At 36.1% G+C, this 26786-nt stretch overlaps 2 protein-coding genes, 2 non-coding genes and 2 pseudogenes across 4 annotated transcripts in view; 2 read left to right on the top strand and 4 right to left on the bottom strand.

The window, feature by feature from the left end:
- Window positions 1–4355: 4355 nt before the first annotated feature.
- Window positions 4356–5060, top strand: LOC122645908 (norbelladine synthase-like). Its single transcript, XM_043839314.1, has 2 exons — window positions 4356–4551; window positions 4765–5060. Exons 1-2 carry the CDS (start codon window positions 4368–4370, stop codon window positions 5058–5060), a joined length of 480 nt encoding a protein of 159 aa, XP_043695249.1. The 5' UTR covers window positions 4356–4367.
- Window positions 5061–6672: 1612 nt separating this feature from the next.
- On the bottom strand, window positions 6673–10550 carry LOC122645906 (annotated as a pseudogene).
- Window positions 10551–13450: 2900 nt separating this feature from the next.
- TRNAI-AAU lies at window positions 13451–13524 on the bottom strand. Its single transcript has one exon. It is a non-coding gene; the product is annotated as a tRNA-Ile (tRNA).
- A 2722-nt stretch (window positions 13525–16246) lies between these two features.
- Window positions 16247–16320, bottom strand: TRNAI-AAU. The gene has a single exon. It is a non-coding gene; the product is annotated as a tRNA-Ile (tRNA).
- A 5033-nt stretch (window positions 16321–21353) lies between these two features.
- Window positions 21354–26786, top strand: part of LOC122645905 (amidophosphoribosyltransferase, chloroplastic-like) — a 28086-nt gene continuing 22653 nt past the window's right edge. Inside the window, exon 1 of the mRNA XM_043839312.1 lies at window positions 21354–21365. The gene's annotated coding sequence lies outside the window, so the exon portion shown is untranslated. The remainder of the gene's footprint in view (window positions 21366–26786) is intronic.
- LOC122645070 lies at window positions 23416–26649 on the bottom strand (annotated as a pseudogene).

Here is a 26786-nt window from a genome sequence, read left to right on the forward strand (position 1 = left end):
TGGAATATCGCTGGAATGTAATTATCATCATAGATTAAATGATATTGATATATAGCTGTGAGCTTAAGATTATAATTCTTAATATGTTTCTATGATTACATAATTATGTTGGTTAATGCTAACTACAAAAATTTGTTTTGAGTTTTGTTTGTTTGAGTGGAAAAATTGGGACCTTAAAGGTATCTCCCAAGCCCAGCCCAGCCCAACCCACTGAAGCTTTAAGCTGGACGGGCCAGAGTATATGCTGGATCGAGGAAGTCTTGGACAGGGCACTCCATTTGTGTAGTTAAAGCTAAGGGTATCAATCGGTACGGTTTCGGTTCGATGCACGAGACAGGAAGGAGAAACCAAAAACTTATCGTACCGAGAACCCAAATGCCCATTTTCATTATCGAAACTGTACCGATTTGATTCAATTTTGGTACGGTTTTTATTCGATTTCATAAACGGTTTCTTATTTGGTTTTAGTTTGATTTTTATACGGTTCATAAATCATATTTCATATCTCATATATAATATATGGGCAAGAGATTGTTGCTTGGTCGTGTAGCCCCTGCATTAGTGCAGAGGCCAATGAGAGCACGCACAAGGGCACCGACATAGATGGTTTTTTTTTTTTTTATTTCACAGTGGGTAGGGTAGTAAATTCGTGCACTCTTGTGTCTGGGCGCAAGAGCCCGCGAACAAGAAACGTTCTTTTTCCCATAATATGTATTGACATACATAATTTACAATTACTATACATGTGTATACTCGGTTCGTTTCAAGAATAAGTAATGCGGAATGATACGGATCGTACCGAATTGTTTGTTTTTGCCTTAAATACCGAATAAGATTCATTTTATCAATATCAAAGTCATATCGATTCTTATTTGATTTGGTTTGATGAGATTTTAATCAATTAGTTTTGGTAAGGGTGTCAATGGGTCGGTTTGGTCCAGTTTTGGTTCGGGTTTTTCTGTTTTCGGTGTGGTTTTTAGAGAAACCGAGACCAATCCAATAAGAACTTTTCGGTTTCGGTTCTGTTTCGGTTTCGATTTATGATAACGGGTTGATATCGGTTTGGATTCGGTTTGGTACCGGGTTTTTTTAAACAAGTTGGGTCCGGTTTGTGCCTATTTTCTTCTCTCTCTTTTCAACTATATAAAATATTTCATTAGCCCCACACTTAAAAAGGAGATCATGGAACAAGCATTGTTACAAATCAAGTTCCCTATTTTCATAACCTCATACTCATTAATTTGTAACAATTTACCTTACAACCATAAATTTGCTCACTAATATTGAAATCAATTCAATTATTCATAACCTTATACTCATTATTTTCTTATCGATTTCATTCGGTTCAGTTTTCGATTTGTTATCGGTCGGTCTGGTGCGATCCGGTTTTCAACCGGTCCCGTCATACCCCAGTCCAAAACCAATCCAATAAGGATCAGTTCGGTTCGGTCTCGGGTTTTTTCAATCGATTTCGGTCGATCTTAATAGTTCGGGCTAGGTTTTGACACCCTTAAATTTTGGTTTCGGTTCCAAATTACCACTCTTAGCTACAACTCTACTGATTTGTGTAGCAATTATGTTTTACACTTGTACCCATAAAAACAAGTTTGAGATCTGTTGAAGGAACTAGAAGCATGATCTCCATTTGGAGAGAGTTTCCCTTTACTCACGAAAACAAGACTTAAGCTATGTTTTGAAGCCAAGAAAAAAATATTCAAAAAATTTTGAATTTGAAGAAAGAGATAGACACATAAATCATTATAGGGTTGTTTGCTTTTGTTAAACTAAATAATCGTCAAAAAAAAAAAAAACCATTGTGTTGTCTACTTTTGTAAAACCAAACTCAGTTTTATTTAATTTTTTTAAACTAAATAATAAGTGAATAGTTTGGTAAAGAGACACCCAAAAATGTATAGTCTTGTAATTTTTCCAAAAATCTATCCAAATTCCTTGACTGCAAGCAAGGTAGGAGGAATATTCCTGCTACAAGTGTAGCCGCAAAATTTGTAAGGCCATGATATCATTTTCTATAAATTAAAGAGCAAGTCTTATGCCAGGCAAGTTGCTATGTAATACTTGTAAAAAAAACCCAGGATAGGTTTGGCATAACGACTTATGAAAGATATTTCATATTTTAGAGTTTTTTTAAGATCACAAGAAACTTGAAAAATGTCCTCTATGATTCCAATAAAATGTATCTTGCAGCATCCTATTAAATGATGGGTAAGAAGGTAAATAAAAATTAAGATTAAATTTTTCTTCAATCACTGAGAAGAGAGAATATCTTTTCCATCAGTGATGTGATCATGTGATTGTACTCTCGTATAGTCATTATTAAACTCTTGTTTTCTATTGTAGATCTCCGTGGTGTGAAGTTCTCTTTTCATCGTGGGTGATAGAAGAGTCTGACCACATAATCGCATCGGTTAATTTCAATACGTAACACAACTGTGAAAAAAAGGTTAAAATGTGAATATAAATCAAGGGAAAGTTTTCCTCCACTTCGAGCATACCTCTCCCCCCCCCCCCCCCCCAACATCTCAACTATTACGGATACACTGTTGTGTCCATCTGAAAGCCGCGATCAAGAGATTCCCCTTCACTCTTTAAATTGAAGTTCAAAAAATCACAAAATTTTGTGAAAATCTCAACCTAACTGTATAACTATTTTGTACTTATTTTGAATTTTGACCTCCAAGATGAATGTAGATCCTTTATCACATGAATCCACCAGCATTCATCCAAGTATACCATATGACTAATAGTTAATTAAATACCAAACGTAATATGTCATTTGGGCCCATAGGTCAATTCAATCACCACCACAAGGGCGGATATGTCCAAAATTTATATATATAATTGAGGTAGCTAGGAAATATAAATAAATAAAATGGGAATTTAATATGATATGTTTGATCATGATTTATTTATTTTGATAAGCCTTGTGTATGAATTATTGGGCTATATGGATAACAATATGACATAATATTCTAACTCTTTTTTTGTTTTTTTTGATAAAATACATAATATTATATTGAAATGCTTTCATATAAATTTTCTTATATGCCCTTGAGTGTCAGCAAAGTAACTTATTAGCGTCTTATAAGTTATAACAAGAAAACTAAAAATGTATAATAGTTCACGAGAGTTGGCTGGATTATATTGCCTGGGCCTGGGCTTGGGCTGACTGAACCCTGCCCAACCTCAGTCCTCCAAATCACAGATGGGCCTCAACCATTCAAGAAGGGAAGTCAAACCCAAACCCAAACCCTCACCCTCCAAATTCCAGCATAGTTGGAAAATCAGGTTTTTCTATTCGACTCGGCTTTTCTAAGGTCTAGTGACCCGGGTAAGTCAAAACTGGTCACCGCGAATCAAATTTTTTTTTTTTTTTTTGAATATTTTCTTACTTCTCTTTCTCTGAGTGAGGATTAACTGAAGCTATAGTTTCTTCACACGTGGAAAGAAAAAGGGGGGACTAATATTGAAGATGGGGGAGTGCAGGGGCCTTGTGCACACAGGGCCATTGAGAGCACATGCGGAAACACCTTGGGGGGTGGGATTTCCACCTTTCATAGGGGATGGGACGATCATTTTCCCCGGGGGCAGTAAGTGTTTGGGTGTGGGTAGTACACTCCCCCATAGAGAACTTTTCTCTTGTAATGAACAATAATTCTAAGGTTTTGTTCAGTTGTAAACAATACTTATGGTCTGTGAATAGTATATAACCTAAAAAATAAATAAACTAAACTCGGTGAATTTCAAATGACTCTGGCAAAAACACCAAGTAGTGAAAACTCGAACCGACTCAAACCTGGTCTGATCATTTCTTAAACTTGGGCGAGTCTTCATGATTTTTTTTATCCGATTTAATATTTTTTTGACTCGACTCAGGCGATTCGTCCTAATCAAAACCTGATTTTCCAAGTATGGATTCCACTAGAGTAGGTTGAAGCTAAAATTTGGAACCCAAAGCAAAAAATTTAGGACATGATGATGCTTTACAAGAAAAAAGACAGAAATGAAATCCAAAAAGTCCCATTGACTTAAGTGGTCAGTTACTTAGGGGACAACGTTCTCTAAACGTTTTCCAAAGGATAATAAGATTACCCTATTAGCATTAAAAAACACAATTGATTCTTCTTCCGGATCACAATCAAGTATGAGTCACCATTGGGAAATAGTGACAAAAGACAATTTGTTTTGTTGCATTTGGTAAATAAACAAAAGCCCATTTGAAATCATCTATAAATTTAAGAAGAAGAAGAAGAAGATAATAGCTAACTGATCAAATCATTTAAGAGTCTGGAGATAGGCCTTTATTGATTTGTTTCTGTTGGGAACTAATCAGAAGGACAATCATCAAAATGCATGGACAAGTTTCAAACGATGTAGAGGTAGGAGTGCCAGTTGATATGGTTTGGGATATCTATGGTACTCTCAAATTAGCCAAGGTTTCCGCTGAACTACTCCCCGGCATCGTCGAAAAGATCGAAATTCTTGAAGGCGATGGAGGGGTTGGCACCATGATGAAGGCTACGTTTCCTCCAGGTATATATACATATATACTTTTTGTTCTAAATATATCTTTTTTATTAGGCTGCGTTTGATATGCATTCTATGTCGATTTTTGCATTCTTGGACGATAAAAACAACTATTTTTATCATCTAGAATGCGAAATCAACTTAGAACGCATTCCAAGAATTTCTTTCTTCCTTGTCTATCTCTTTGGGAATTTAATTGTTTGATTATGTTATGTTTAGGAAGTGGTTTTGATTACACTATAGAGAAATACACAATACTTGATCATGACAAACACTTGAAGGTAGCCGAGATCATTGAAGGAGGTCCATTAAAACTTGGGTTCAGCTTGTATCGAGTTCGGATTGAAACAATAGAGAAAGATGACAATTCAACTATTATTAGATCAACCATTGAGTACGAAATCAAAGAAGAGTTTGCCTCCAATGCTTCTTTCGCCACTACCGCACTTTTAGATCTCCTTGCTAATGCAATTGGAAAGTATCTTGTTGTTGATCAAAAGAAAGCTGATGAGTAGAATCTCTCACTTTTTTAATCTCTCTCTCTCTCTCTCTCTCATCACAAACTATGTAGGTTTTGGCAAAGATCGTGAAATGATGTATTCAGAACTTAATTTGTATTATTTATAATAAGGATTGAATGGCTTCCACCTTAAAATTAATTAGTGTGTGCTTTTGCAGTTTTACACTTGGGTTGATTTGTTGAATTTAGCTCGTCTCCGGGGAGCCCAGCATTCCCAACGTGCTGCCAGCCGTTGGGTTGTGCTGCACACATCCTTAGGCGTGCGCCGAAATATGTGCAGCACAGCTCAACCGCTGGATGCCCCCTGGGTGCCCTCTGGGCGGTGGGCTCCCTAGAGACTATCCTGATCCTGATTTGTTTTAGTTAGTTATTATTTTGTGCATAATTGATTATTGTTTTTTATCTCCAATAATTTACAAATTGGTCAGAAAAGGGTTGTTTTTCCAACACCGTTGTACTCTCTCTCTCTCTCTCTCTTTCTCTTCACAAACTGTGTAAGTTTTGGCAAAGATCATGAAAAAATGATGTGATGTGGGTGAAAACTGTCCGATGATGCTGGTCATCAGATGCAAAAAGACTTGCAAACACAAAGTATAAACACTAGAGCATCCTCTTGAGTGAGTTTTTCTGGTCATAAAGAGACGGAAACTAGGAATAAGTTAACATTTCATGACTTTTTGATTTTTTCGGAGACGAGAAAGAGAACAGATAAACGAACTGAATTGAAAGGGATTGGGGTAGATAGGTGGCATCGGCCTATCCAACTACTTCTCGATCGGCCCAACTACTAGTCGCTGTGGAGAGGCTCGACCAGTTGCTTCAATGATTATTTCCTAATAATTGTTGTACCTCACAAATCACATTAATTTGCTGGCCGACAGTATCTCGACTCTTAACTACCAAAGCAGTGTAAATATTAGGCATCTTGCCCGGGGGAAAGGCTACATCCAGTACTGGACCAATGATTTGAGTGATATGCGCAATAAAAACTGCGAACAGTTCGTTGGAATTGCAGGGGAAAAGGGGGACCTTGGCAGTGGAGGTGCTCCCTAGACGTTTTCGGAACAGATTGGAGAGATTCCTTCATCGAATGGGTTGAACACCAAGTTCTCAAAGAGGACCCCTTGGGGTTAGTCTCTCTAACCAGAAAAGACTAGCTTTCCCTTTGGTTCGATCTCTCGGAGGCATCTCTGGTGGGCAGGTGTATGTGTATATAGCTAGACCTTCCCTTAAAACACTCCCCTTATGTGGTCGGCCTTCTTACTAGTTTGCCTCCTTTCTCTTTATGGAATATAACAATGCCTGAGCTCCAGCTTTGCTTGCGTTCTTCACCGGCGCTCGCCAGATGTATCTGAGACATGGACAATGTAAGTCCGTTCACCATTTTTCAATGATGAATGGTTGATGTCTGTGCCGCTCTGACACTTATGTCAGATGTAGGTTTTATGCCCTACAGGCTAATGAGCTACCAATCCATAGCTTCAGAGAACATCGAGAATCGTCCTCAAACCTCACCACGTGTCGAACATCCACAGACTGAATTTTTAATGGTATATCATGATGTATTGAGAACTTAATTTGTATTATTTATAATAAAGAGAGGTCAGCTTCTTCTTTATATGTTCATGGGAAGGAGTTAACTACACCAATTACAGTTACCTCTACTTCAACAATACAAGTATCTTTCACCAGAAAACCTGTATTTTGTTGATGAAGATGACCAAGTGAAATGAACCTTGACCAACCATGTTCTTGACTTGAAACACTAAACCACTGGTTAGCTGCAAAATCAAATAAAACTACAACTTCTAAGCTATTATTCTTCAATGAATATAAATCAGGAAATTAACTTGTAGGTCTAGAATCTTATATATATCTATCTTTACCTTTGCCATGTATGTGTTTGCTATACATCTGGTCCATTAAGCGCAATCCAAATTCAACATAAATTTTTTGACTAGGAGGAAGTGTTGTAGGATCAGCCAAAGCCAAATACAGAGAAACACTGTTGCCCATCCCATTACCTTTTCCCTTTGGATAGAGTTGTACCTTCCTGTTGCATATAGATCATGGAACTGTTAGAAAAACATTGCAGTAGAATGATGATTTTGCAGAAGAAATGCAAAGGGAAAAGAAATCAACATACACAAGGCAAGATTTACGTGGTTCACCCCCAAGAAGGAAGGCTCCATCCACGACCGAGTGATAGTATGAATCCAATATTTCTATGAAGCAAATACAAACCCTCACTCTCTCATATCTCAAAGAAATAACTACAATATATAATAAAAACCTTAATCCAGAAAGTACAAAACTGCCCCTAGAGACCCACCCGGTCTGGTTCGGACCTGAAACAACATAGGGAGAAATACATATCAAATCGAAGATCTCGACGAGCTCTACAGGTGTTAGAGCTGTTGTATGCACTTTTTGGCCATATTTTGGCACGTTTCGAAGGCAAAACGGCCTGCCAAAGAATCACTGCAACACTTTTTGGACTGAGATCATGTTTCACCAATAACAAGAACAAGGAAATTAAATGAATTATGGTGTTATGTGTGATGGGGTTTCACGTGAAAATAGAAAGTAATAATCCCACAACAAATGTGAGTAGCCCGATGTGAAGACTTATAAGAACTTTAGACCATGAGATTAACATACCATTTATGATCTCCTGCATTGAATGTTTTCATTTCATAACATTCGTTATTTGACTTTGAGAAGTTCTCGACTCTCCAATTATGCTTAGTAGCAATAGCATCCTTTGTCATTGTCAAGCATTCGCCTTTTCCGATACTTTTTCTTTAGAAACAAAGATCTCAGCTCCAAATACACAGGTATCACCCACAAGAAATCCATTAGAAGTATCCATGAAAGACTTGAGAGTGATAAATTGATCGAAACCCCATTCGGTTTTCATCGCATGAAACCTCCTTCCAATTCCTCTTGAATCTAAAGCAAACAGATGCAAATGTTAATTCAAAGAATTTTATTTTCATTAGCATTCAACAATGAGTTCAATTAGGTTGCAGGCCAAAGCTAGCTTGCCAAACTTCAATAGGGATGGATCAGCCCAAACTGATGAATTAAATTTATAATGACAGGCTTATGTATAATAGTGTACCAGTTCTAATCAATTATAACTGGTTCGAAACCGTTTAGTAAACAATTTTACTTTTTAAAACCAAAACTGAACCGATTAGCGAATGGTTTATTGGTTCAAGTTTGAACAATTTGGTTCGATTTTGATAAATGGTTTCGATTTGCAATTCACACCCTTAGTCAAGGCAGGTCAAGTTATTATTTGATTTATCATACTAAAATGTGCTTTACAAGCCAACTTTCAGGTTGAGACTTTTCAGCCCAATCCCAAGCCCAAGCCCAAGCCCATAATGGGTGATTGGGTTTGTGATTCAAGTTGGGACTTGGACAGTCTTATAGGTTGAGAAAATTGGGTAGTTTTTCATGTGTGTTTTTTAAACAATTTACATATGTGGGTCTCATCTCTAACTATTTTTGACAAAGGATTTAATAAAAAAGAGATAAAGTTCTCTGCACTCGGGCGCAGGGTGTGCCCAGACACAGCTACGCGCGAAATGATCGGTGCACCCCTTAAAAAGGCGGAAAGGACTAGGGCTGCATCGATCATTTCACACATGATTGTGTCTAGGCATAGGTACACACTGCAGCGCGACCAGTTAACATTCCTTTTTCCCAAAAAAAAAATTCACTGTTTTAAGTTAAAACAAATGGCACTTTTATAATACCTTGAACCGCCAAATAGTTGTCACGGATCTGATCAAGCAAAAAGAACCGGAAAGTTACACTGACTACCCAACCAAGAGGGAGGGACTTTGTCTCCGCCATTGCCAAGTAGAGAGAGACATGATCTTTTTCATTCTTGTTCTTATTTCCATTTGGATAGAGTGACAATTTCCTGTAAAATAGTTAAGATCGGAAGAACTTTAAAATATTTATAGGTCACCACAGTGAGTTACAATTAGAATTGAAGTCAACTTCATGAGGCCACAATTTCTTTCCATTGTGATGGGACATGGATACATAGGTCCATGTGAGACTCTATACCCTAATTTTAAACTGCTCCATTTTCTGCCCGCTTCATTTCTCAAGTTCCTCTAATAGAGGGGGTGGATTCCACTCAGGCAGTGTGTTTGGGCAGGGGTACGGTGGTTATTTCTGTCCCCCTCTATTAGAGGAACATGGGAAAACGAACCTGCCCAATGGAGCAGATAAAGGTCCTTCTATACCCATCTCACTAGTTCAAATTTCAATCCAGTATATTTATAATAGTAAGCAATAGAACCATAGATATGATTCAAATTTACAAGTATACCATAATCTCTACTGTCTAATAATCAGGGTTTAAGTAATTGGTATTGATATTGGTTTCGATCGGTCAGATTTACCCCTTTTCTTTAAAAATTGAAACTTTTATATTTTTACTCTTGGTCCATACCGATCCACTGATATGGGATCGACAAGGAATCAGTCTCCATGATATGAATTGACTGATCCGATCGATTCGATAATGATTCCTCAAACCATTCTATTAATACGCATTGACATAAGTTGGTGGTATTTTCTTCAAGTTTTGAGAAATTTCAGCTCATGTACTATGCTTATTAAACTATTGAAAAAGGCTGGGTATGCTAGTGGTTGGTATGTCATTAGCTAGCACCCTGTATGTCTATCTCTCTCTTCCTCCCTTTGAGGGATAAGGAAGTCACTTCAAAGAGGGGGGGGGGGAAGAAATAGAGTGATAGACACATAGGGTGCTACCGTCCGGTATACCGCTAGCATATCAATCCCTCTCCCTAAACTATTATATAAATTTTTGTAAAGAGAACGCTACTTGCTTGCGTGCGTGCGATGCACGGACCCTATGCCTAGATAAGGCCACACACTGCATGCAACCAAGTAGCGGTTTCTATCTCATAAATTTTAATTGAAATTTAATAAAAGTATATTAGTATCGAGTCTTCTATCACATGGACCCATCTGTATTTCGACTACAACCCACATGAACCCATCTATGTTTGTTGATATATCATCTCTACAATGACCTCAATTTACTTGATGATCATAATACATACACACACACATACATTCATCACAAAAGAGGGGGAAAAAGAGGGGGAAAAAAAGCAATTGGGAATGTACCATTTGTAGCCTCCGGCTTGAAATTCACCGGTTTCATATCTCTCAATTGAAGCCTTGGAGAGCAGTGAAAACGCTTCAATTTTAACAGTGAAGTGAGTTGGGATTTCTTGTGTCATCGTTCTTGAAACTCCTACCAATCACCAATGCCAACATATACTCATAAGTTTACATAGAGAGAGAGAGAGAGAGAGAGAGAGAGAGAGAGAGGTCTGTTACCATCTTGGTTGTCATGAGTGATAACCTCCGGTATTGCTGACATAGTGTATACTGGTGTCACCCAAATGCTAAAATCCTATAATCACATGAACAGCCGATCGAAGTGGGTTCGTTTTATAAAGAGAGAGAAGGGTTTCTTATTCTACGATTGCTTTAGTGTTGATATATTCCTTTCTTCACTTTGTGGTTTTGTTTCCATATGAAGCATCCACTGTTATTCGATACTTAGTTTGAGCGAATTCCTGGGGTAAGTTCTCTTCCCACGTTAGAGAGACCTCATAATATTTGTTATGTTATTTTTATATATGGGAAAAAGATCTCTATTTGGTGGTGTTTCCTATGCCCTCTCACAGGGCACCATGAAATGACATCTCTGCCCCATTGCTACATTAACTTGTTATACATAGCCCGATTGCCTTACCTCTCCTTGATGTTTTGGACATAACTTATTATACATATCTTGGATTGATCTATATCTTTTCTTCTTGGTTTTTTTCAACATGAAATCATACTTAGAGGACTACAACTTTCATGTTTTGATCAATGTACAATTCCAACTGCACGGCCACATAAAATCACCTTGAAGATGTGGGATGTGCAGAAACATAACGCAAGAAAGATTTGTCAAGGTGGTCAGCCGGTTGCATAAACCAATGAGTCTATACAAGTGACTTTTGCAGTCATATGGTCATTTTTTGACCATCGGCGGACAACAGCCGGTCAGTTATCGACTGACTGATGATCAATTGGTGGATGAGCATAGACCGCCTGTTCAACCCCCTCTCGGAATTTATCAAGGGTAGGAATCTTTCGGTCGGTTGTGTCAATCAACAGGTTCTGAGGGCTCTCAGGATACACCGACCGGTGGGGAACCGGTCAACCGATTGCATCGACTAACAACCCTTAGGGGTTTTTCAAAGATGGGATTTTTTAGTCAAGGAACTTTAACAAATATAAAGTATGTCTTCTATGTCAAAACAAAAAACCTCCTAATTAATCATGTTAAATTCTTTTCTGATGCACAATACCAAAATGTCTAGGTTAAGATATACCAATTTGGTGATATACAAGATACAAATAATCCTAAAGCTAAAAAACACGTCCATTTGATGAAGAGTTCTTCTTGAAGCAATTGACCCATTTTGTAATGCTTCGGAGAATCTTCCAATCTTCCACTTGTACATACTCATGCACCCATGATACCTAAGAGACAGTTTAGATAAACCGATAAGAAAAATATTTTTCGCTTGTGAACACAAGTAAGAAATCACCAAACATCCTTTTTTAAACTATTTGAGAAATCGATCAACTGGCTCACTAGGCGGTCGACTAGAAACGACTAGTTTCTTCAAATCTATATGCTATAATAATACATTGAGATGAGCCAAAAATTGGCAGGCTAATATAGTTGAGATGAACCAATAAATTGGCATGTGGGATTGGGTTGACCCAGTTAGGGTCGGACCGGGCATGAGTTGAACCTTGGGTGTCTTCAAATCTATATGCCAGAATAATACATTAAGAATTGTTTGGAGAAAAGGTATCATTGGAAAAAAAAAAAACAGAGAATATTTGAAAAAATCTAATAATTGGCATGTGGGCTCCCTAGTTGATTCTTCATCTATCCAATGATTTAATTAATCATTCCTCCACGTGGCACTAGTAACCGCAATAAAGATTGTAAGCCTGGCCCAGCGAACCCAAGCCCACCTGAAGCCTGCCCCGAATCTGACAAGGCCTGGGTTAGGCTTTTCAACTCTCAAGGCACGGCAAGGCTGAGAATTCTAGTGCTGAGCAAGGATCGGACTGGGCTTTGGGTTGAGCTTTGGTTTGGCCCAGCATGGCCAACCCCACCTCCTCCTCCCCCGTCACACACATAGAGATGTATTATATAGATGGGAGAATGTTCTCTGTGTCAGCAGACACATGAAGGTGGGCACAATGACCACCTTGCCCCCTTGAGTGGCAGGCTCATGTGTCTGGGCGTAGTCTGCGCTGCGACATAGAGAACAGGAATCCTATATAGATTTATACCAAAAATGTATAAGTGGGTTCGAAAATCTAGTTAATGGGTAACCCTTTTTCCCACTCTTGTGTTTAGCATTCAACCATAATCCTATCTCAACCTCTACACTTCTATATCACATGTAACTCTTCTCTCTATCTTATTAACCTCTTCTGATGAAGACATCTAATAGGACTCTCACACTCTTGTAATTATATATTGGGGGAGGTTTTTGTACACGATCGTGTATGGTATATGATTGTGCTTTCAACCATTGGATGGACATGATCGTATAAAATATACGATTTCTAATCTCCATCCAACAATTGATGATACAATCGTGCACCATACACGATCGTGCACGAAACCTTTTGACTTGTATATGCTCAACAATTGTTGAGATCACATTAATGAATGTTTCATATTTTAATACATGAAAGGTCAAAGGTGGTGGCACTGGCCTCCACTAGATATTAGTAGTCATAATTAGTAGAATTTTCTTTTCCATTTGATCAATGATGAAACATTGAGAAATTGGCCCAACGAGAGAAGTGTGTAAGTACTGAGTTAGCCAAAGATTAGATTACATTCCTTCTTTCTTCTTTTTCTTGTTTAGACACTCTGCTCGCCCTAGCACACTAGTTAGTAGTGCTAGCATAGTGGCACTCCTAGTTGTTGATAGTGAAGGAACAAAGATGAGGAAAGATTGCTATTGGTGAAGTCTGATCTCAGTCTTGAAAGAAGATACCACCTCCTGGTCTGGCCAAGGTTATCAGTCCATCCATACTCCACTGCACTAACAGGTTTTTTAAAGGGTTAAAACTATATTTCTTTGAATCGATGAGAGAATTTGATAATTCCTACATGCTTTAATGTTCAACCAATTATACTCTTATATTTTAAGTAGAATGTTAAAAAAAAAAGAAGAAAGTTTCCAGGTAAAATCAAAATATTTTTTTTTAAAAACAAAAAAAAGATAAACTTGGCCCATGCAGGTCTCGAACCTGCGACCTTCGCGTTATTAGCACGACGCTCTAACCAACTGAGCTAATAGGCCAATGTAAAATAATTTAAGTTAAAATATATTTAAAACTATTTATTCTAAACATTACCACAAGAGAAAATTTCCATACATATAATATAAGATTTGATTAAATAGTACTTCATTATTGTGAACAAAACTTTGACAACTTCTGAATTATGCTGTAATTCATTTTCTCTTTTGCCTTTATCTGTTTTTAGATAAGAGTCATGCAAATAAAGAAGAAAGTTTCCACGTAAAATCGATACAAAAGGTTAAAATTTTGCTTGAAATATTTTTTTTATAAAAACAAAATCAAAACAAACTTGAGACCTTTGCGCTATTAGCACGATGCTCTAACCAACTAAGCTAATAGGTCAATATAAAGAATTAATAATATTGAAATATTTTTACAATATTTATTCTAAACAAAACACCTGGGAAGCACTTTTCTATCTAGAAGTGTGGCCTATGCCAGTAGTCCTATATGTCTATCTCTCTCCTTGTTAAAACAAGGTGGCAAAGCTATCTTTTCATATGGGGAGGAGAGAGATAGACTCATGGGACTGCTGGCATAGACCACACTCCCAAACAAAGTTCTTTTTCCTAAAACACCCCGAGAGAAAATTTGCTTAAATAAAGTCTTAAGATGGAAAAAAAAAATGTAATGACACTCTAATCAACTGAGCTAATAGGCAAACATAAAAAAAAAAAATAAGAGAGAAAGTTCACTGTACGGGAGTGTAGCCTATGCCAACAGTCTCATGAGTTTATCTCATTCCTCCCCATTTGAAAAGACACCTTTGCCCCTCGTTTTGAGGAGGAGAGAGATAGACACATGGGAGTGCTGGCGTAGGCCACACTCCCGGACAGAAAATTATTGCCCAAAAAATAATGTTGGAATATTTTAACAATATTTATTCTAAAAAAACACACCGAGAGAAAATTTGCTTAAATAAAGTCTTAAGATGGAAAAAAATTTCAATGACACTCTAATCAACTGAGCTAATAGGGAAACATAAAAAAACAAATAAGGGAGAAAGTTCACTCTACGGGAGTGGGGCCTATGCCAATAGTCTCATGAGCTTATCTCTTTCCTCCCCCATTTGAAAAGACATCTTTGCCCCTTGTTTTGAGGAGGAGAGAGATAGACACATGGGAGTGCTGGCTTAGGCCACACTCCCGGACAGAAAATTACTGCCCAAAAAATAATTTTAGAATATTTTTACAACATTTATTCTAAAAAAACACACCGAGAGAAAATTTGTTTAAATAAATTCTAAGATGGAAAAAAAAATCAAAACAAAAATAAAATAAACTTGGCCCATGCAAGTCTTGAACTTGGGACCTTTGCATTATGAACACAATGCTCTAACCAACTTAGCTAATAGGCCAATATAAAAAATAATAATATTAGAATATTTTTACAATATTTATTCTAAACATAACACCCGGGAAGCAGTTTTCTATCTAGAAGTGTGGCCTACGCCAGTAGTCCTATGTGTCTATCTCTCTCCTCCTTAAAACTAGGGGGCAAAGCTATCTTTTCATATGGGGAGAAGAGAGATAGACTCATGGGACTACTAGCATAGACCACACTCCCAGACAAAGTTCTTTCTCCCAAAACACCCCGAGAGAAAATTTCCTTAAATAAAGTCTTAAGATGGAAAAAAAATTTCAAAGACACTCTAACTAACTGAGCTAATAGGCAAACATAAAAGAAAAAGGGAGAAAGTTCTCTGTACGGGAGTGTGGCCTATGCCAACACTCTCATGAGTTTATCTCTTTCCTCCCCCTTTGAAAAGACACCTTTGCCCCTTGTTTTGAGGAGGAGAGAGATAGACACATGGGAGTGCTGGCGTAGGCCACACTCCTAGACAGAAAATTACTGCTCAAAAAATAATGTTGAAATATTTTACAACATTTATTCTAAAAAAAAGTACTTACCGATAGAAAATTTGCTTAAATAAATTCTAAGATGAAAAAAATTCAAAACAAAAACAAAATAAACTTGGCCCATGCAAGTCTCGAACTGCGACCTTCAGCGTTATTAGCATGACTCTCTAACCAACTCGAGCTAATAGGTCAATATAAAAAAATAATAATATTGGAATATTTTTACAATATTCATTCTAAACAAAACACTAGGGAAGTAGTGTAGTTTTTATCTAGAAGTGTGGCCTATGAAATAGTCACATGTCTGAATTTTTCTCTCCTCCTTAAAACAAGGGGCAAAACTATCTTTTCATTTTGGGAGAAGAAGTAGACAAAACAAATAGACTGGCCATCAAGTCGAACGGCATGTACCACATTCCTGAGCTATACAACATTCTTTTTCCCAAAACACCACGAGAGAAAATTTTCTTAAATAAAGTCTTAAGATGGAATAAAATTTCAAAGAAACTCTAAAAAGAGCTAATAGGAAAACATAAAGGAAAATAAGGAGAAAGTTAATAAATCTAAATGAAAAATTCAAAACAAAACAAATAATGTGGCCTATGCCAACACTCTCATGAGTTTATCTCTTTCCTCCCCATTTGAAAAGACACCTTTGCCCATTGTTTTGAGAAGGAGAGGGAGAGAGACACATGAGAGTGCTGGCGTAGGCCACACTCCCGGACAAAAAATTACTGCTCAAAAAATAATGTTGAAATATTTATACAACATTTATTCTAAAAAAACGTACGTACCGATAGAAAATTTGCTTAAATAAATTCTAAGATGGAAAAAAAAATTCAAAACAAAAACAAAATAAACTTGGCCCATGCAGGTCTCAAACATGCGACCTTCGCGTTATTAGCACGACGTTCTAACCAACTAAGCTAATAGGCCAATATAAAAAATTAATAATATTGGAATATTTTTACAATATTTATTCTAAACAAAACAGCCGGGAAGCAGTTTTCTATCTAGAAGTGTGGCCTACGCCAGTAGTCCTATGTGTCTATCTCTCTCCTCCTTAAAACAAGGGGGCAAAACTATCTTTTCATATTGGGAGAAGAGAGATAGACTCATGGGACTACTGGCATTGACCACATTCCCAGACAAAGTTCTTTTTCCCAAAACACCCCGAGAGAAAATTTCCTTAAATAAAGTCTTAAGATGGAAAAAAATTTCAAAGACACTCTAACCAACTGAGCTAATAGGCAAACATAAAAGAAAATAAGGGAGAAAGTTCTCTGTACGGGAGTGTGGCCTATGCCAACACTCTCATGAGTTTATCTCTTTCCTCCCCATTTGAAAAGACACCTTTGCCCCTTGTTTTGAGAAGGAGAGAGATAGACACATGAGAGTGTTGGCGTAGGCCACACTCCCGGACAAAAAATTACTTCCCAAAAAATAATGTTGGAATTTTTTTACAACATTTATTCTAAAAAAACACACCGAGAGAAAATTTGCTTAAATAAATTCTAAGATGGAAAAAAAAATTCAAAACAAAAACAAAATACACTTGGCCCATGTAGGTCTTGAACGTACGACGTTCGAGTTATTAGCATGACACTCTAACCAACTAAGCTAATAAGCCAATGTAAAAAAATAATAATGTTGAAATATTTTTGCAACATTTTTTATAAAAAAAAAAAAAAAAACACCCCAAGAGAACTCGCAAATTTCAAAACAAAATTAAAATAAACTTGGCCCATCCAAGTCTCAAACCTACAACCTCCGTGTTATTAGCATGAGACTCTAAGCAACTGAGCTAATAGGCCAATATAAAATAATAATGCTTAACTATTTTGTTTGGAAAAAATTTTCAAAACAAAATTAAAATAAACCTTTGGCCTTTTTTAAACGCAGGTCTTGGGAGTCTCGGCCCTCGCACCATTCGCGTTATAATATGCTTGACATTCTAAATCTCAAAGTGATTCTAAAAATAGGCCAACATAAAATAAATAATCTTGGAATAATTTAAAACACAAAAAATACACTTGGTTTATATAATCTGAACCAATCGAAAGCTAATAGGGACAATATAATAAATAATGTATTGAGCCAATATTAAAAAAATAATTAATATTTTTAAACATTTCCAAAAAGAAAGTTCCTCAAAAGTATATGGCTACTTCAAAATCAAATTTATATAAATTATTTTTGTTGGGGGGGAGGAGGAGGACCGGGAGGGATAAGTGAGCTCTAACCAAGTTGAGTTGAACTCTATGACCTCAAAACATTAAAAAACTTGTGTTAATTGTTAGGTGATGGTTTTAACAAATTGAGTGACCCCTTGGGGTGTGTTAAGGTCATTGTTGCTTCATAGAACATCTATCTCTCACGCTCATGGCCATGGCAACCTCAACCTAGTGTTGAAAAATAAATGAGATACTTTTAGGCTTTTGGTGAATGAACTCATTTATATTAATTTTCTAGGTTTTAATTATGTCTAGATGAAAAGTGGAAATTTATTTAAAGATCGATGTTCTTTGTGCCGCAGTGCAAACTACACCCATACACATGGGGGTGACATTTCAACCATTCAAGGGGGTAGGGCAGTCATTTCACCCACCCCCATGTGTCTGGACGCAATCTGTATCCCAGCATAGAGAACATTTTTCCTTTATTTAATACACAAGTCGATAGGCCTGTACAAGCACCCTCTTTTAAAACCATGAATATGCTATTGTATGTCTACAACTCTAGATATGGGACATTACGAGGGTAATTAACATTTGAATTCCTTATAAGATGAGACTCAAAAGATACCCAAATGGTGAAGAGAAAGTTGCTAATATGACCAGATGAGCCAGATGGATATCACAAATGTCTTTCTCTATGGTGATCTTTAAGAGGAGGTTTATATGGAGCAACCTCCAGGGTATGTTGCTCAGAATGAGGATTCTACCAAAGTTTGCAAGCTTTGTAAAGCAATTTATGGGTTGAAACAATCCCCACCGGCGTGGTTTGATAAGTTCAGCTCCATCGTCACTAAGGTTGGGTTCGGGTTCGGTTTGATTTGAGGAATCAATATCGAATTGGCTAGATTGGCGAATTCATATTAGTGTAGGTGGAGAGACTCATGCACTAGGTACGTTATTTTATAATTATAAAATAAAATCTTTTTGCAAACTCTTCATAAAACAATTATTGGGCCCTGGATTTTGACCAGTCATTATCAGACGACTCATGCACTTGGATGCTTTCCTTAATAGGATAATGGAAACCTTATTGAGCGTCACCTTCATTCATATTCATACCCTAAACACTAAGTATACCGATATAGAGCCACTCTTGTCGGCATATATCAAGCATTGATACTTCATAGATGCACACCGCATAAATGCAACAGTAACTGTCTCTTAAGTAAAGGAAGAAAATAACTATCAGAGATTCTTATTGTCAAACACAACTGGCGGTGAACCATTCGGGAATCTCAACAGATCAATATTCAACAAGCATAAGCGCCCACATCTATATTATCATGCTAATCCATATTGGGGAAATATACAAAATGTGAAAACCCTAGAACAGGCTGCCTAAGTTAGTCCATAGTTGTAAACAAGTAAACAGTACATTTGGGCTATTGAATATAAGATTATAATAACAAACATTATATTATACCTATAATTAATTAATTAACTTACTTAACTTGAATTAGTTTTGATGGACACACATCAAATATCAGTTAAATATCCTACAGTTAATTTATTCAAAGACAAATTGCAATAATTGTTAATCTATGCAAGCCTAAACATAGGAACTACATAATGTTTGTGGACTGCCCTGAATCAACTAAATCTTAATAGATTCTTGTTGTTTAATTTCATTTAATCATTTATTGTTTATTTTCTTATGGACACTTTTAGCTTGATGTTGTTGTTGAAGCCGAGAAACAACCCGTAAGAGACTTGATTTGTGAAAAAAAGAAAGACAGGGCCTTTCTGGCAGTAAAGAAGAAGTCCCAAGAAGAAAAATCAATATTTAGCTTGCATTTTCTGGCTGAGGGATCTTTTGTTCTTGGATTTTCTTCTGTTTGGTGGGGTCGTCCTCCTCTTTTTTTGTATCTCATTCTTCTCTGGGAAGGAATTTTTCCTTCTCAGATTTCTTTTAATCAAATGTTTCTTTCGCTTCTGGTAAAAAAATCTTTGGCTTGCATCTTTGATGAAACTTATCAAAGCCTTGATCAAGAACATTGATTTATATTCCTCTCTCTCTATCTATATGGTTTGATTCACAGTAGTCAAGGAAGAATCGCGGTTTGATGTAGATTTCCATATTTGCAGTAAAGAAAAAAGGACTATGTCTGGTCACTTTGACAAATTGATGGGGCCCTAAGTTGGTATTTTCTTCCATATTGTGTAGGCCAATTTGTTTATGGCTCTAAGGTTTTTGGTGTTTCTATCTGTTTTAAGTTGTTTTTTTGGTCCAATTCGTTTTTATAAAACAGAAAAACAGACCAGTTTTACCAAACAGTAGATTCTGTTTTTCAAAACATCAAAAAGGTTTTTTCAAAGTGTTGCCAAACGAGCTCTTGGTAGGTTTTTTTTTTTTTTGTTTTTTTCTCTCTTTCCCCTATATGGATACCCTTCACTGCGTTGTCATTGGTGTGACATGGGAGATTCCCCAACATTGGAGGATTGAGGAAACCTTTTCCAACAAGAAATATATTCAATTAAGTGAGATAATTTTTTTTCCAAAATTGAACTATCAAATCTATTTCTATTTTATGAATTTATTTCAAATAATGCAATAAAAAATTTCAATTTCTTGACAAAAAACTTTATTTGTTGATTTATTTCATGAAATCAATATGAAATTGTAATCGAAATCATGCCGAATAGAGCCTAAGTAGAGATCAGTTGACTTAAAAAAAAGAAATGTGTTGACTAAAAGACAAAATATTAAGGTTCAAAATTGTTTTTTTTTTTTTTTTAATAAATAGCAAGATTCAAATTATTTGACATATTCAATAGCATATTATATACACCCAATAACATAGGAGGAATATTAGTCTCCATAAATAAATATATATATATATATATATATATATATATACTAGTAAACGTGTACGTGCAAATGCACGTGTGACCATACGTGGATTCCGATGTATCATGAATGTCTTGTGGCCCAAAAGGACATATCTTCCCTTTGTCATTAACTACTTCCCCTACATGGATATGAATAGAAAGTCCTACAAAGACAAACATCTAATTGGGAAAAAAAATAAAGGGTTGAAAATGTTTACTTAATAAAACTTGGATTTGAAAGAAAAATAGTTATTGAAGCCCAATTTGAATTTAGTGAGAGGAAGCTGAACATAAATTCTGATTATGACATATAGAAGGAAAAACATGAGGATGATGAGCAAGGCCCACACCACAATCTTTGTAATCCATCGACCATGGTGTAAATTTGAGAAATAAGAAATTTCCCTAGCTGACACGAAGGACAACATTTGTTTGAAACCAAATGACCACAGATAACCACAGATAATGTTATGAAGAACATGTGAAGAGGCAAAGAAAACCACAGATCCATGCCAATCAGCCAAAGTGTGGATATACTGAAATGCACAATATTGCGCCTAACTTAAACAACAGTCAGAGAGACACTTGAGTGTGAAATTGTTAGCTACATGGAACAAGATACACCACAACACAGCATTCTAAAGGCCATGCTTCAGATCCGAAGCATTACCATTTTCGTTTTAAGTAACAACAAAGATTTATTAATGAGAATTAATAAGTACAATATCAGTCTAGGGAGGTTTTTGTAATTCTTATTATTTTCTTTATTATAAATAATTTACTGTCCTGTCTGTTTGATTCAAGCATGCTCATGTGAGATTCAGCAGCAACACTTAGTGGGATTCTAAGGCTCAGTTGGTGGGATTCCTCCAAGTTCTCCGTGGGAAGCTGGGTTTATTATATCTTCTTCTTCATTCTTTCTTTTCCATTATTCCTCAAGCAAGTACAGTTCTTGTTCTGTTTACAGTCCCAATATATTGAAACTCTTCAGTTCTTGTGTCAATACATCTGAGATTCAATTCTAACCTCAGTTGCATCAACCGCAAGCCATTCTAAACCTACCTATGGTTTCAGTTTTTTTTTTATCAGAAGTCAATTGAGTAGTCCCATAAATGTAGAACTCTTCCCATCAATTTCTGTGACTATTTAATTCATTAACTTTCTGATGTAATCACATATAAGTTGGTGTGAGCTATCAACAGATCTGTTACTGTTAATCATTGTTATTTGCACTTTGAAATCTGGTCTAAATAGTTGTTGAATAATTGTTCTTAACTCTTATGGACCTCAGGGTTTTGGGTATCCATCTCAAGTAGGACATTGCTATAACTCCTAATCAGCCGTTCGACTCCTACCAAAATTTAAAGCGTTGTTACTGGACTCCTACCTTTGAACTATTAGTTGGTAGGTAGCAGTAACAGAGTTGTTTTAATGGAGGGGAGTGTATGGATTGCTTCTACTAACAGTTTGAATTGCCACATTCTTATGTATGCAGGGATTAAATTCAATACCCAAACTAAGCTTACTTGGCCCTTGCACAAAATTACAATAAGAAGAACCTAATAAGGGCTTCCAAGGATCAGAAGAGACACGAACAAAACAGTAGCAGAGAAATTCGGAGCAAATAAGAAGACAATTTGAGGTTACAAGAAAAATTAACTCTCAAACACGAATTTAGATTAATGTCAAACTTGAATTGACTTGACTAATAGGTGGGCTGAACCTTGAAGTTGAGTTAGGCCCATTTTCTTCGCTTTCATATCAAGTCTAATTGGACCAAATTGTTGCTCTGGACAATGTTCAGATAGCAGAAATAACAGGTTTAGTAAAGAAACAAAAATAACTCAAATTGCAAAAGAATACAGTGAACCATATATCCATTGTTGGAAAAAAAAAATTGATATTTAAATGGATAACAGTGGTAGGAAAAGAAAGTATGAGAGAAGGGAGAACAAATCATAAGAAGTTAATCAAAATGCTCCCTACATCCCAAAAAGACTTTCTTGTTTGAAAGAAGACCAAAAAAAACCATATATTAAGGAGGTTTTTTCTTTTTTTTCTTAGTTTGGGGGGGGGAGGATATGAAAGTAGTATAATAAATGTAAATACATGCAGACTTATATCAAGCATGATGAAGTTTAAGAACAAGAAGTACCATAATAACTACTTCCGTCCCACGCCTCAGTTTCTCTTAGTTGATGTTTTTCTTTTTTTTTTTATTTTTTTCCTTTCTTACTCGTTTCTCCTCTTTCCTTTTTTGGAGACCAACCCCTTAATTTTCAGCTTTCTCATGTTCATATCCAATTCTACTAAAGTTCTTTTGCTAATTAGGCTCAAAAAAGAACTTTGACTCCCTGCTACATATTAGGGTTCCTTAAGAACTGGTACATTAGACATACCTGGAAGGTTCTTCTGAAGAGCAACTTAGTCTTGCTGAATCTTGTTGAGCCACTTCCTTCCATTGTTATTCTGCAAATTAGAACGGTCAGTATGCTCAGTTTTGTTATTTCTTAGGTGGATAATGTGCAATATATGCAGCAATTGTTGACTTTCTACATATTCAGATCTACATTATTGACACAGGCATTTCTCAAATAGGATACAAATCCCAATTAATTCATAATAAGAACATCAAAAAACTTTGAAATATATACTGAACATTTATTATTATGGAAAAATGCTTCCTCCATCTAGAAGGCCAGCTGGCTGGCTAGAACTGGTCTTCTTGGCTGGCTCAAGCAAGACCAGTTTTGATCCACTTTTGAGGCTCGGTTGATTATCCTTAGGTTTTCTTCTTTTTCTGGCCAGTTGGGCAATATACATCAGGTCCTCCATCACATAGACCAAATCATGTTTGCCAAATACACTAAATCAGTATGTAGAAGAAACACATATAAGTGAAACAATGAGCAAGCAGTTGATGAATCAGTATCACACAATTCATTCAAGTGAAAGAAGACACAGCTTATGGAATCAGAAGAGAGACTGAAGATTCATAAACAAAACGCTTAAAACAGAATAAAGGGGGATGGAAAAGAGAGACTGAAGATTCATCAACCATGTCATCATGTTGGCATTCTCGTTTGTAATCTAGTGTTACCTTTTGAAGTTCATGAGTGTCAATAATGTCTTTAGGCATGCTCTGTCATATAGAAGTTGGTGTTATTTAAGCATAAAAGAATACAACTAAGTGACTACTAACATCATCTCTACAGAGTACTGACCTCAAGAACCCATCCTATGTAAGTGACATTGTTCACATGCTGATTCATGTCTAGATCAGCTCTTCTAGGCTGCAGATTTACAAGGCAAACTGAGAACTTGAAGAAATAGGTTTCATAAGAGAAGCATGTGTGCCTAGTAAGCAGTTCAAACTTTAAATTAAGTTCAATGTTTAGAATAGTCACAAGACTTTTACCTTAAGCCCTAGTCTAGAATACTGTGCAGGCTCTTCAAGCTTGGGAATTTTCTTCATGCTACTGTTATCCTCTGGAAAAGCTAACCTGAATGCCACAAGCATAACATTTAGATCAAAGTACACTTTGTTTTTTTCATTTCAAACTTAATTTTAACTGGGACAATAGGATCAATCATATCCAATAATTTTCATCTATGATCATCCACTATTAATTTGGACCTTCATGAATCTCAGAGATATTGGTTTTCAGAATTTTCAAGGGTCCTATATATATATATATATATATAGCACATAAAATGCAGACACAGAAATGCACACATCATGTTATAAATCAGAGGTCCATTTCGAGTAACGAGGCAGTTAAGTACTGTCAGATTGGCAATGACAATATCATGGTCAGCCCAAAAGTTGGAGCAAAGACAAACCTGTATGACTCGGTTGATCAATTTCATGACACCAAATCATTAGTATCTGATATTGGTTGAAGCTTGCATTTGAGCACATATATAGACCTTTTGTTTATTCAGACAGATTCACTCTCAAAAGTGTGAGGGGCAATGTATTCATCTCATCAAGTGTAAATTGTAAAATGAATCAATCAGCCATTTGCCAGATGTGTCAACTCATCAAGTAATTACATATATCCATACAAGAAAAAGAGGAATTTCATCATAAGGTTTAAGTAGTAAAATTATAAAACTTCGGTTAGATGCGCCCCCTCATGAAAATAACAACAATTTGAGATTAGAAAACCAAATACACCTACCGTGGTGTTTGTGGACAGTAATTTGGAAGATCATCAAGCATATCTTCGCTGACTTTTTGGAGTCGTCTTGTGTCTTGGTTCATCGTGGCCCATTTGCTGGAGCAAAATTATGTATCTAATCAAATTTGAGCTGGATATCATAACAGTAATAATTTCTTTGCATTACATAATATATCCATGTCATGGGACACACAAGTTGACAGACGAAGGTGTTTAGTCTAGAAAATGAAAATCTAATAACCAGAATACTAACATCTTTGTGATATTTATATTATAAAAAAAAATTTGTGTGCAGTAAATAGGACAGACATGTAGAGGAATGGTATTGGATTTGATGTATATCTTCCAGTTACAAGGTCTTCAAGGACAAATAAAAACTCAGATTGGACCATTCCCATATCTATTGCATTCCTATTAAGCAGTCAGAAATGAAAACTATCCCCAAATTGGCAGATTAAACTTGTTCAATCTGGATGAAATTTGTCCTTAACTGGTTTCTGACATAAGAACCAACAAATGATTAGTTCTTGAGTTGAATGTACACAATCAGCGTAGCATGACTGCAACCGTCCATCATATGACTTAAAATTTTCTTTTTTCCATTCAGGCTTTCATCATATGATTTAGATCATTTTACCAAACTTTGATTTGCAAAGAAAACAAAAATTTTTACACATGATAAGTTCCATACTAATACGCATAAAACAAGATCGGAGAGTCACAGGTTTGGAGGTCAAACTAACACTATTTATTGTCGGACCTCCTTTCAACACTAATCTATACAGAACCCCACATTAATTTCTTACTGTGAAAGGAGGCAGAGTACACCAGAAAGGAAATGTCAATCAATTCTTCTAGATTTGATTCTCTGATGGGTGGACAAGCTTCAAAAGTGCCTAATGCAACTGTGGCTTGTCATCTCCATAATGACCTCCCCTGTCTAATGGGTAAGAACCAGAATGGTTTTGGACTAATATTAACAGTTAATATGCCTTATCTGCTTTACTATTAATAGATCAGTGAGAAAGATAGTGAGAAAGATAGCAAGAAAGACGCATTCGTAATACATGTTATTAACACTTCAGTTTGTTTGCGAATGTTTTCTACCTTTAAATTATATTTCATAATGCACTGTGAAGGAAGAAAGCAATAAGCATTAAAGCAAATACCTGGTGGCTCTCCCAATAAATGTACCAGTGGCATCTCTGATAATCCAATCACGTTTGCCCCCCCAACTCTTCCCAATTCTAACCATGTCTCAATCTCAACCACGTCGCCCCTATCATCCAGTATCACATTTACAAAATAAACATCAATTTCAAGCCCAAAAGGCAAAGCTCAGCTCAGTATAATGAAATAATAGTTAGGAACCTGAACATGCTGTTTTAGTATAAGATCCACCACAGCATGCTTAACATGCTTCAATAGCAGATCACTGGTTTTTGAGATTTGTTCTATATAGCTTACTGCCATACTACCAGGAGCATCAAGCCGTTTCGCATTGATCAAAGATTCAGAGCAAAGGAGTGAGTCAACAATTCTTCGGAATTCATCAGGTACATCTACCGCAACTCGTGTTTCTTGGTCAAGAAGTGTATTAATCTTTGTCAATGTAGAGGGTTGATAAAATTAGAAAAAAATACTCTCCTATCAGAGGGGATTTCTTTTTCTTTTTATAGTAAATTGGCAGATTTCTAACTAATTAAGGTTGAGAAGAGAGGAACGAGATAGATAAATGGAAAGAAGAGAAAACTTTAAGAGAGAGACGTGGAATGGGAAGAAAAAGTGTGGCTTATCACTAAATATTATGGTCTCCAAATTCCGATTTGCCACTATAAAGCTGACCATGAATCTAGACCTTGTCTATTTATCTATTTATGTGTTCTTAAGAAATATATATAATTTCTATCCAAAAAAAAAATATATATATATATATATATACAATTACATATGCCTTTTTTTAGATAAATTTTAGAAATTCTAATGTGTTATATTTCTATCACCTTCCCGATCATAACTAAACGACCTGTGAATCATCAAACCCTTCTTCCACATGACCCTAATATCACTCTCCATTCTCCAATGAGGGTAGAGACCTAGGAACAATCAAAATACTATTTCCTCTCACTATCCCTAAGTTTGTTTTTGGGAT

Source organism: Telopea speciosissima, chromosome 11, assembly GCF_018873765.1.
Source record: "Telopea speciosissima isolate NSW1024214 ecotype Mountain lineage chromosome 11, Tspe_v1, whole genome shotgun sequence".
Taxonomy (NCBI): Eukaryota; Viridiplantae; Streptophyta; class Magnoliopsida; order Proteales; family Proteaceae; genus Telopea; species Telopea speciosissima.

Bases quoted from the DNA above. Each gene is read 5' to 3' on its own strand.
- LOC122645908 (XM_043839314.1), top strand. From the start codon at position 4,368: ATGCATGGACAAGTTTCAAACGATGTAGAGGTAGGAGTGCCAGTTGAT. The intron at 4,552-4,764 runs GTATATATACAT...TGTTATGTTTAG, and splicing joins GAAGGCTACGTTTCCTCCAG to GAAGTGGTTTTGATTACACT.